This window comes from Rhinatrema bivittatum, chromosome 11 (genome assembly GCF_901001135.1).
Source record: "Rhinatrema bivittatum chromosome 11, aRhiBiv1.1, whole genome shotgun sequence".
NCBI lineage: Eukaryota > Metazoa > Chordata > Amphibia > Gymnophiona > Rhinatrematidae > Rhinatrema > Rhinatrema bivittatum.
In genome coordinates, this window is record NC_042625.1 from 58,349,148 (window position 1) to 58,361,424 (window position 12,277).

A 12,277-nucleotide genomic window follows, 5' to 3' on the forward strand; every position below is an offset into this window, starting at 1 on the left:
TTCATGAACCCTGTACTTCAGCACTCCCTGCTGTTTTTGTCCAGAGACCAGCACAGCTCTGCCAGTTTATCTCAATCTTTCTATAGCAATGTTGAGCCCATACCTCTCTGCCAGTGCATTCCAGTTCTGCTTGCATCACTTTCTTCTATTCAGTTCCTGCTATTCCCATAGCCCTGCCCTTACCTCAGCCTCCCACACACAGTTTTGCCAGTTTACATCTGTCCTTATAGCATGTTCTTCTTAATGCTACAAGTATCTTGCCCTTGAGTCTGAAAATCTTTGACCTTATGACCTAATCCATTAGTTTGGATGAGAGGAGGCTAATAGGCTAATAACCAGGGAAAGAAGGGTTCAAATCCCATATTTATCACTTAATCCCATATTTATCAAATCTCATATTTATCACTTAATGCAAGTCACTATGTCTTCTTGTTGCCACAAGTACTCAATTTGATTGGAAATTCTTTGGGACATAAAATTATACATGAATGCTAATAATGATATAAACAGCCTTGAGCATGATTTGGAAAGGTGAGCTAAAAAGTCAAGTTATTACTAATTCAGGTCTAGATATTTATGCTATGATAATTTTGGAACCCATTCATGAAACATCCTGATTCTTAGATGTTACTTCACTATCTGGTGACCAGTGTTTTGTCCCCAATTTATTCTAATGATGTCCCTTTAATCGGTTGCAGCTGCGCCTGGATGAAGCTCAGGAAGCAGAGTGCCAAGCCCTGAGGCTGCAGCTGCAGCAAGAGATGGAGCTGCTCAACGCCTACCAGAGCAAGATTAAGATGCAAACAGAAGCGCAACATGAACGAGAGATACAGAAACTAGAACAGAGAGTGTCTCTGCGTAGAGCTCATCTTGAACAAAAGGTATGTCATTTCTAAAGCAGGAAGCAAAGAAAAGAATAGATGCCTGTAGTCTAAAATTAATCCTTTATTGAAGTGGAGACACAAGGGTAGCCCGACTCTGGCCGAGTTTCGCCGTCACAAAACGGCTGCCTCAGGGGCTTAAATCAATCTTCTTGAGTCTTGCAACATTCACAAAGATCGATGTTTGTGAATGTTGCAAGACGGAGCAGTATAAGAGATCACATCGTGATCTATACGATCATCTTTCATTTATTATGATTGATGAACTCAAGAAGATTGATTTAAGCCCCTGAGGCAGCCGTTTTGTGACGGCGAAACTCGGCCAGAGTCGGGCTACCCTTGTGTCTCCACTTCAATAAAGGATTAATTTTAGACTACAGGCATCTATTCTTTTCTTTTCATCCTGACGGCTGTTATAGATCGCCTTCCTTTGTGCTTTTTGGGTAAAGCAGGAAGCATGCAGGGGTAAGCATAAGGCCTGTAGTTTGTTAAAAATGCAGATGGAGCTGCTCTATAGCTCACAGCAGTGCCTGGGAGTTAGAGCATAAACTTGTGAAAACTAAGTATTGCACCTCTACTAAGTCAGTTTGCACACTTAAAATGGACCTTGTCAGCCTGTGACTGCCTTTTTTTTTTTTTTTTTTTTTTAAGATGTCTTGGATAATGCTATTTGGGTTCTCCTCTGAGTTTGAGAGCAATTTTCAAAGCCAGTTACATGGGTAAATATTTTACCCTCATAAACTCGCTCTCTGAAAATTGCTCTCTTTAAGTATAGCTAAAAGTACACATGTTCCACAATGTGTATACTTTTAGCTGCAATTAGGGGAAGGAGGCATTCCTGGGGAGGGGCGGAGAATTAAAGGGGATTGAATGGGATCAGAAAAGAACTTACATAGATGAAGGCTTCTGAAACTTTTAGCCATTGTGATCCCATTTTAGCACTTGAAATTTCATATGACCCCCAAAGGATTACCAAGCCAAATTACCATGGGTGCGGTCCCTTGCCAATAATCATTCCTTTTCACACTCCTTGCACTAGTGCTGATTCCCTCTCTCAACCTCCACCCTCTCCTTCTTCTAACGTTCTCCCCTCCAGCAGACCTCTTCTCTCATCCTCCGCTCCTTTCGCCTCCCTATCCCATCCCCTCCCTCTCATCCACACCAACCATTTTCAAATCCCCAGGCTGATCCTCTCTCATCTCCTTCTTATAATCCCCAATTAATCCTCTGTTATCCCCTCCATCTCACTAAAGAACCGAGGAACCTTAACATTATGTGATGTGATATACCTGTATGTGATGTGATGATATACCTACAGTACCTGAAAGTAATCCACTTTGAAGAACTGTGAAAAGTGGAAAATAAATCTAAATAAATGTTGCCAGCAAATCTAGAAATGGGAGGCCTCTGCGATCCACTATGAACTGGAATGCTTCGTTTCACAATTCCCATTCTCCTGGATCCAGACTCTGTCTGCTGAGAAAGTCTGCTCTTACATTGTCAGACTGAGATCTCCTGAAGATGTACTTCCGCCCATTCCATAAGTTGGGCTATTTCCTGCAACACTTGCTGGCTCTTGGTTCCTCCCTGGCAATTGATGTAAGCCACTGTCGTCTCATTGTCTGACATTATTCAGACCGCTTGACCCTGCAAATTGTCGATGAATCACAAGCATGCCAACTGAATAGCATGGGCTTACAGATAATTGATGCTCCAGAAAGACTGTTCTGTACTCCACTCCCCTGCGCTGTCAACTCCTGACAATGAGCCCCACAACCCTGGAGGCTTGCATCCATCGTGAGTACTAGCCAGTTCGGTGTCTGTAGGGAAATGCTCTTCCTTAGATCATCCATTTGCAACCCCCGCAGCAATTGGATGGTGATATCCACCAGTAAGTGAATTCTTATCGAGTAAGCAGTGTGCATTGCAAAGGACGCATAAGCATCCTTGCCCATGGAACCACTTCTAGGTTGGCTGCCATCAACCCAAGCATCTATAGATAAGACCACACCATTGGGCATATTGTTTCTGTCAATAGTCGCACCTGCGCCATCAATTACTGATTGCGGATTTCTGGCAGGAACACCCTGCCTTGCTGCATGTCGAAATGAACACCAAGATGTTCCAATATCTGGGATGGCTATAGATTCCTCTTGGCCAAGTTCACCACCCAACCTAGTTCCTGTAGTAAGGCGATCACCTTATGCGAGGCGTGAAGTCTTTCATGTTCTTGGCCCAAATTAGCCAATCATCTAAGTACGAGTGGACTAGAATGTCATCTTTTTCCTCATTGCCACTACTATCACCATGACCTTGGAGAAGGTTCTGGGCACGGTGGCCAAACCAAAGGGTAGTACTCGAAACTGATCATGTTGCCCCAAAACATTTAATTGCAGAAACCATTGATGCTCCAGCTGGATGGGAATATGTAGGTATGCTTCTGATAAATCCAGAGATGTAAGAAACCCCCCCGACTGTACTGCCATTATCGAGCATAAAGTTTCTGTGCGGAAACGAGTCACCTGAAAATGACGGTTGACTCCCTGGAGATCCAGAATCGGGCGAAAGGAACCCCCCCTCCTTGGGTATAGTGAAATGAATGGAATATTGGCCCATATTTTCATGTGACTTGGGCACTAGGATCTTAACATACAGACTGAAGAGTCATGACAACGTACACTCCACTGACTGCCTCTTCTGCAGGGAGTCACCATGAAAACATCCCAAAGAACGTTGAGAAACTCCAGAGGATAGCCGTCTCTTATCACCTCCAGAACCCACTGGTTTGATGTAATCTTCACCCACCTCCGATTTAAAAAAAAATTAATTACAAAAAAACAAACAGAGAGAGGCAATCCCCTATCTCCTGTTTCCAGGGGTGAGTTGGCACACCACCATTGAGAGGTTTTGGGGGGGGGGGGGGGCACGCGCCCCATCTGGGCGAAAGGACTGAGACCAACCCAAAGGTCTCTGAGAAGCCACTCCTCTATAGGATCGAAAGCGTTTGAAACCCCTAGCACGACCTCTCGTGCTGAAGGAGGGTGGCACCTGCTTCTTATCCTCTGGTAACCGAGGAACCTGGGACTCACCCCACTTATTGGCGATTTTTTCCATCTCACTCCCAAACAAGAGTGAACCCTTAAAGGGCAATTTCATAAGGTTAGACTTTGAAATTGTATCAGCTGACCAGTTCCTCAGCCATAGCTGATGCCTGGCTGCTTTCACCGATGCCACCCCTCTGGCAGAAGTGCGAACCAAATTGCAGCCTGCATCTGCTAAAAAGGCAGCTGCTGGTTTAATCATTGCCCTGGAATTCAATTCAAACCAGATTCATCGACTTCCTGCTAGAGAAGCAAACAAGTGCGAGCCACCAGGTAGCAACAAAAGGCTATCTGCAAATTCATTGCCTCAAAGGTCTGCTTAAAGATAGCCTCAATTCTTCTATCCTGCGCATCCTTCAATGCCGCTCCCTCTTTTACAGGGATAATTGTCCGCTTGGTGATGGCACACACTAGTGCATCCACTTTCAGAAAGTGCAACCGCTCTCTCACCACCGGATCCAGGGGCTACAGCACTTCCAAGGCTCATCCCCCTTTAAAATGAGCTTCCAGGGTGCCCCATTTAAGATCGATCAGTTCTTGAATAGCATCCATAATGGGGAAGAAACATAATGCTTTACGCAAAGAAATTAAAATGGGATTTTTCTTTGGCTGATGGAATAGGGTTGACCCATGGGACTGTGTGAGCATAGGGCTTATGGCGGAAGACACAAATACTGATTGACGTTCATGAATGCAGGTGTCCAAGCATAGACACGAGATCAAGGCATGCAGTTCTAAAGCCGCCTCCTGAAAGGTCAGCTCATCCTTGATCTGATCCAGTCTGTTAATCTGTTCTAAATGGCTGTGACAAGGGCCTCATTATTCCAGGCTGTCTCTGTCATAACCAAGTGGAACTCCAAGTATGCTGCCCCATGCTATGGGTTCGTTGCTTCATGTGTACAAGGGAGATAGAAGCTGAAATCAAGTGACTTAGGTAATCAAAAATGAGTTTTAACACCATGACAAAAGCATCACAGTCTGAAATAAAGGGGTCCTGTTTTTTCCAAATGGGGATGCCCAGACCCCAGAGCCTACCCAGTCAGTAATGATATTATGTACACCATGCTTAACTTATGGTCAGGAAAACTGAAAGTTTGAAGGGAAAAGACTATAAAGCACAAAATCAAAAAGCCCTATTAGGATTTTGGATCTCCAGAGAGGCGCAGGGGATTTCTACCAAGGTCTCCTTAAAAGTGGACACTCCACAGCTGCAAGCTGTATAGGCGTGGAAGGAGGCACTTGCTGCAACTGTGACCCAGAGGCCCCAGGGATGGGGTTTTGAGAGAGACAATTAACTTGCTTGTGCAGGTTTACCAAGCATTGGTTTAGCTCTCCAAATTGTTCATTCAGCTTCTCTAGGAGCTTACCCTGGGCTGTCAAACATGCGGCCTGCTTGGTGGGATAGCCAGAGCTCAATATGACAATTGTCATTTGTGGATTGCCTCAGGAACAAGTGGCCTAACATCTCTAGACTTGAATCCAGGCCGATGGCAGTGAAAGCAGGAAACCTAGGCGTCTTCTGCCTATGTTCACCTTTCTCGTGTGCTGGAGGCTGGTGCGGCATGAAAAACCAGACATAGCCCACAATACCAGAAAAGAATACAAAGCTTGGAATCAGAGCAAGGAACTGGAGCACACAGGAATCCAGAAAGGAGAACAGGCAAGAACGTTGAAGTTAGAATCCGGAGATAAAGAAGTCGCCTGAATACAGGAATGGAGCCAGGATACAAGGACCGAAAGGTAGAATCAACTCTGGCAACTGACTGACAAAACTGTCTCAGTATAAATACAAGTCTATACAGGAAACAAATGGCTGCCAAGGGGCACAATACTGGGTGGACTGGACAGATAGTCCAAGCTGCTCACAGTGCCACCCACAGGCTGGAGGTGAATTTGTCAACAGATTCCTAGAGTAGGATCTCGTATACTGAAACTTCCTTCTCCTTAGGAAGCTTCACAAACTGGAGGATATACAGCATTTTGTTTCTGGACTCATCCTCCTGCAAAGGAAATTGAATGGCCTCTGCCATTAAAGACCATATAAAGCTAGCACAGGAGAAGTTTTCCAGTGGAGACTTCCTCCTCTCTGGTGGAACAGATGTGTCAGAGTGGAAACATGCTGAGTCTCTTTCTTTAGAGATACTCCAGATCTATACCTGTACCTCTAGGAGTATTCAGTCTGAACCTGACTACACTGAGGGTGAGGATCCTCATACAGCCTGGCCAGTAGACAAGGCCTCAGAGAGAGGAGCACTTGTCTTTTGGAGCCTTGCCCCCCCCCCCCCCCCCCCAAAGGAACTCTTGCATCTCCAGGAAGTTTTCCTCCACCCCACCCAAACCCACAATGGATTGGACATGTCTCCTGCGGGAAGAGATACCAACACTGATGTTTTTACACCAGGTAGCTCTAAGGACTTCAGAAGCAACTGGACATTTGTTTGCATAAACACTGGATGCTCTTGAGGCTGAACATGGCCTTGTCCAATGCCTGCTAGACTGCCAATGCTAACACCAGTTGAGAGAAAGGAGATGAGGCCACATCTTCCTGGGAAACCAAAAGTGTATCCATGTCCCACTTGATCCCCTGGAGGGTGTTAAGATTCCCAGAAGGCATCGAGGATGACCTCTCCTCTCTACAGGAATGTTTTGGGAGGTTCATGGCCACAGAAAGAATATCCTCTGCTCCTGGCATCATGCATCGATAGAGACAAATGCTGATGCTTCTTGGCCTTCGTTTGATGCTTTGCAATAGAACTCCTTGATGCTAGAACCAAAGAAGCTGAACCCTTTGCCTCTTTTGGATGGGAAGAGCCAAATGGTGTGTCTCCATGGACCTTCTTGATGTTCAATGCTCTCTCCATGTTTGTGCAGTTTCTGGGTCCAACAATGTCGATGTATCTGATAGACTGGCCTTACAGTGCTCAGCATGCTTCTCCATGAGCTCCAACCATGCCTGTGCCCTTACGAGTCGTGGTCATCTAGAGGCACAGAGGAGTTGCTGTGCCAAAGTTCCCTTATGGTAAAGAGCGAAGGATTGCTTTCTCTGAGTAGTGAATAGCAAGATTAATTTGGTTACTTATAGGGATTGTTACAGGATGATTGTTTTCTGTGAGGAATTTCTTTGTGGTAGATAGGGATCATTGGACTTTCAGGGTTATCCTTTGGTGTTCTAGAGCTCTTGCTTGCAGAGTGCTTGGTTTGTGTTGTGCTGACTTGAATAACTACACCTCACTCTGTCACTTTGTGTTTGTTACAGATTGAAGAGGAACTGGCTGCCCTACAGAAGGAACGCAGTGAAAGAATAAAGATCCTGTTTGAAAGACAAGAGCGTGAGATTGAGACCTTTGACATGGAGAGTCTCAGGATGGGATTTGGAAATCTGGTCACATTAGAATATCCCAAGGAGGACTATAGATGAGACATATATAACATATATTTTGTGTGTTTATATATAACATATATAAACACACAAAAAAATCTTTGCCATTAAAAATAACTATCAATAAAAATCTTGCAAAACCACAGTCCCCATTTTAGTGGGTGTGCTCTCTCTCCCTCAATCTGACATGGTGTCGGACTGTAGTGCCTCTATTCTCTTTACTGTTCATCAGGGGCTCCCCCTCAGCAAACTCACATGCTTGACCTGCTCCCTGAGACATCTGGGGCAGAGGGGTTATCCCATAGTATGTCACAGTATTGATGTCTATGTGCATTGATGATGATGTTCTGTGACTGACCTTGGAGACCATAGAAAAAAGGTAATAATCATACAAGATACTAGTATGGATGTTTGTTTTAAAGCAGTAGTTCGTTACTTACCCATCTGGGAAAGTGCAAGCAAAAAATTAAATTAAAAAATCGTATGAGAGCGAGAGAGAGACCATAGCTGCTGCAGCCTTATCTTAACCAGCTGCTGCATTTTTTTGGTATTTATTCATCAGGAATTGAAACAAATTTTATTAAGATTGAAACTTTGATACATTTTTCAGATTCTAATCGTGATGTACATATCAGTGGTGACATATTTACGTTACAGGGAATGGGGGTGGGGAGAGGGAAGGGGAATGAAAAATTCTCATGTTTTTTTTCTAAGAGCAGTGCTGGCAAGAGCTGACTTTGTCCTCAGTGTCTGATTGTATCATAATGATTTTCTGCTGTAGCAGACAATGCTATGACAGTTCCCAGCAAACCCCCAGAGTCCCAGTAGCACAACAAATGGGCTTTGGAAAAAATTGTGTATTTTGTGTATAGAATACATTTAAGGAGAGCTTTTACTTATTTTCTTATTGTATTTTAACTGTTTTGCGGATCAAAAATTATTTTTTTCCTCCCAGTTCAGTATTTACAGTTTAAAAAACAATTATTTACCAATATCGGTGCAAATCATTCAGGTCTCTCTATTTTATTTTATGGGGAGATGGGGGTTTGTTTACTTTCCTTCCCTGCCCTCAATCTTGGTCTTTAAATATTGCATTCTTCACATTTTCAAGCTGTGTATTTTCTTACAATAAAGAAAAAAATATGAAAAAGACTTTATTTCTTTTGCATGCACTTCAGACAAAAAGCTAATCAAAAACGTTCAGGGTTATCGAGAGAGCACAAGTTCCTTTGTTTAGCACTTTTAGTTATATTCGTCAATAAAATTGTTCATTATAGATGTTGCTGTTTTATTTTAGCAGGAAATTCAGTACTTTACCTGGCAGCTGTTCTTTTTGTAGATCATGGGTGGTTGGATAGCTTCTGCAATACCTGAAACTCGGCCAGCATGTGTATTATCTTTACTCCTTTATAGCAGTGTCTCCCTCCATTGCAAAGTATAAACTTACAAGTAGCAAAGGGGATCAAATATAAAAAATATTGTTCTCCCATGATCCTTACCGTATACTGTTTGTTGTACCATCAAGTTGATGTTGATTTCTGCTGAACCACAGACAGATTCTCCCCAAGATGAGCAATTACTTGGTGCTCGCAGATAAATTGCTTACCTGTAACTGGTGTGCTCTGTGGACAGCAGGATTAACAGTCACACATGTGGACGATATCACTGCATAGCAACAGTATGGCGGGGGATTCACTATTGGTGAATATTGTCCAGAATGTTTTGCACACATGCAGTAGCCCTTTAAATAGAAGCCCTCTGCTAAGCTTCCTCAGATTATAATATAGTTTATGTGGAAGAAAGAGTGATTGAGGTCTTTTGGGAGGTGGAAGGGTAATGTATGAGTGTTAATCCTGCTGTCCATGGATGACACCATTTATAGATAAACAACTCTGTTTTTAACATGGACAAGCAGGATAAAAGGTCACAAGCATGCCACTACCAAGCACAGGATTATGTTTGCATCCCTTTTTTTTCCCCTTGTGCAAAACCACTTTGATTGCAGGAAGAATTCCACCACCTAAAATTTAAATAGATTTTTGAAGACAGACTGAATACATCCTGACAGATTCAGCCTGTAGGCAATAATGGAATGCAAACGTATGGACTGAACACCATATTGCTGCCTTGCAGCTGTCATGTATGGTAGCAGAGCCCACAAAAACCATGGAAGCAGCCATTGATCTGACTTGGTCTGCATGTACGTATCTCTCAAAGGAGAGACCTGTTTTGTTATTTATTTATTTATGGACTTTTATACACAGACATTCGTAGAAAACATCATACGGTTTTACAATTAACTGTAAAGAAAGGAAAAATTACAATGAACGGGGGAGGGGGAAGGGGCGCAGGCTAGAAGGGAGGAGGATGGAGGGCAGAAAGAAAGTAAAGACTAAGGGTGAAAAAAGGAACAAATTAATATGGCTTCTCCGCTGCTCTTCTTAAGTTAAAAAAAAAATATGAAATCACATGCTTTGCAGTTGTTCTCCTGCTCACTAGTCTGTTTGAGTCATGAGAACTCATGACTATAGATGAGACATATATAACATATATTTTGTGTGTTTATATATAACATATATAAACACACAAAAAAATCTTTGCCATTAAAAATAACTATCAATAAAAATCTTGCAAAACCACAGTCCCCATTTTAGTGGGTGTGCTCTCTCTCCCTCAATCTGACATGACTCAAACAGACTAGTGAGCAGGAGAACAACTGCAAAGCATGTGATTTCATATTTTTTTTTAACTTAAGAAGAGCAGCGGAGAAGCCATATTAATTTGTTCCTTTTTTCACCCTTAGTCTTTACTTTCTTTCTGCCCTCCATCCTCCTCCCTTCTAGCCTGCTCTTCTATAGTCAGTACATAATCTTGTCTGTGACAGTGGCCAATCCAGATCACAAGTACCTGGCAGATACCACAAAGATTATCTATTTCCTGTTAATTATTCCCAGGGATGAAAATAGCTTTCTTTAGTCTACTTGTCTAGTGTTATGGACTTTACTCCAAGAACTTTTAAACCCCACTATGCTAGACTCTTTAACCATAGACCCTTTGACCACATCCTCTGGCAACAGATTCCACAACTTGAATGTGCACTGAATGTAAAAGTGCTATATACGATTTGTTTTAAATCTGCTGGTTGTTAATTTGAGGGTCTCTGCTTTAGTGGGGGTTTTCTGAAAGGGCAAATAACTATTGTCGGGGGCTACTTCATTTTTAACCGTTTTACACGCATCCACAGATGACGCCTCCTGTGTGACAGTCTGCTTTTCCCCATGGTCTAATTTGAAAACTGCTCTATCTCACTTTTAAATTCAGTCTATGCTGTTTTGAAGTCTCCAGGGTGATAAGCAACAGGAAGAGCAATTGGTATAATCATGGGTAATTCCCAGGCATTTTATGCAATCTGCATGTGTATCCATAATGGATGCTTTAGCATTGCAAGATAAACCATTTTTAAACTCTGAATTCTTTTTCTCTTTTATTGTTAAGAAACTCCTGCTAGTGCAAACCATAAGCAAGAGCTAGGTCAAACAACTATAATAAAGACTTTTTGGGGGTGGGGGGGGATTTAAGGAATAGAGAATTTAGAGAGAAGTTGAGGGAAACAGGTCCAAGGAGATTCTCTGATCAGTTATTCTCCGTAGTGCACATGAAAAATACTTGAGAGTTTAACAAATTGTACAAAACATCCTAGACTAGTCTAACCAATAACTCCAAACTGTTGCTATGCGGCGATGTCACCCATATTTGTTACTGTTAGCCTAATTTCTCCATGGACAAATACTATTAACAGTGACTCCTGCCAAAAACAACACTGCTTCTGTTGCTGGCTAATGCCATCAACTGGAGAGCTCCTGCAGCACTATTACTTTGATTACTCTTTCCTGTTCAGTTTCCTCATTGGTCTCAGGTGGCAAATCAGTCAGTGTGTGACCTCTGCAAATCATTTTTATAGATTAATTATATTAGGATAAAAAATTAGAAATGTAAGATACTGTTTACATGTGCTTCTACATGGCATTCTTCACTCAAGAATCAGAAGCTTTAGTGGGTTGTTGCTTATTCACAAAATGCCTCACCCTTCTGCTCTATTGATTATTAGTGCTGGGCTGTTAGCCAATAGGTGCAGGGGAGATATGGGCCATTGTGCTTCCTACATGAATTGTAGTACTGGTGTCCAGTATTGGCAGGTTAGTGATTTTGTCACTATATCTAGTGATTTTTTTAATATGATAGATTTTAGAACTGGGAATACAACAGGGAGTTAAATTAGCTACTTTGAGCAATTTAGCTACAAAGCTCCATATTTATAGAGTATGTCAGAAAGTAGGAACATGCAAGAGTGTGGTTTGATTGTAACAAAGTTTGGGGGTAAGCTGCATGGAGCAGCAGTTACTATCATAAGAAACTTGCTGGGCAGACTGGATTGCCCATTTGGTCTTTTCCTGCCATCATTACTACCGTATGTAATCTCTTTTGCCTAGAGTGCTGTGCTGGCTGGTCTGCCCTCCCCAGCCTTTCATTCCTCAAAAAACAAACAAACAAAACAGGAGCTGCATGACAAGGCTAACAGCAGCATGCATTCTGGTGACGCTTCTGTGAGAGGCCAAAGCAAAGAATGTACAGAGGGAGCCAAGTTGCTGAATGTTCCAGGAGGATGGTCTGCTGTTGATTGGAAAAGGGCTGCCAACAAGCATAAGATTGTTAGCTTGTTGGAAGAGGAGAAATACTCACGGAGCGAACACCTAAGAAGAACAAAACAACATAAGTCTGTCAGAACGAGAGTGTATGAAGAGTGAAAGCGAGTGTATATTAGTACTAGAGTGAGGGTGTCTGTCAAAGTTTCTTAAATCTGAAAATCTGTTTGTCACACAGGTGCCACTGGTCCTGTATTTTTATGAGGCTACATG

General features: G+C 42.6%; 1 protein-coding gene across 5 annotated transcripts in view; it reads left to right on the plus strand.

Moving 5' to 3' along the window:
• Nucleotides 1-10,041, plus strand: part of TAOK3 (TAO kinase 3) — a 194,736-nt gene extending 184,695 nt beyond the window's left edge. For 4 of the 5 annotated variants that reach the window (XM_029619813.1, XM_029619815.1, XM_029619811.1 and 1 more), the window contains 2 exons: nucleotides 699-881; nucleotides 7,239-8,513. In XM_029619813.1, the coding sequence (XP_029475673.1) occupies nucleotides 699-881; nucleotides 7,239-7,400 (345 nt within the window). In that variant the 3' untranslated portion in view covers nucleotides 7,401-8,513. Of the gene's footprint in view, nucleotides 1-698; nucleotides 882-7,238; nucleotides 8,514-9,899 lie in introns of those variants that run through there. The other variant, XM_029619812.1, reaches the window with a different exon arrangement.
• The last annotated feature ends 2,236 nt before the right edge of the window (nucleotides 10,042-12,277 follow it).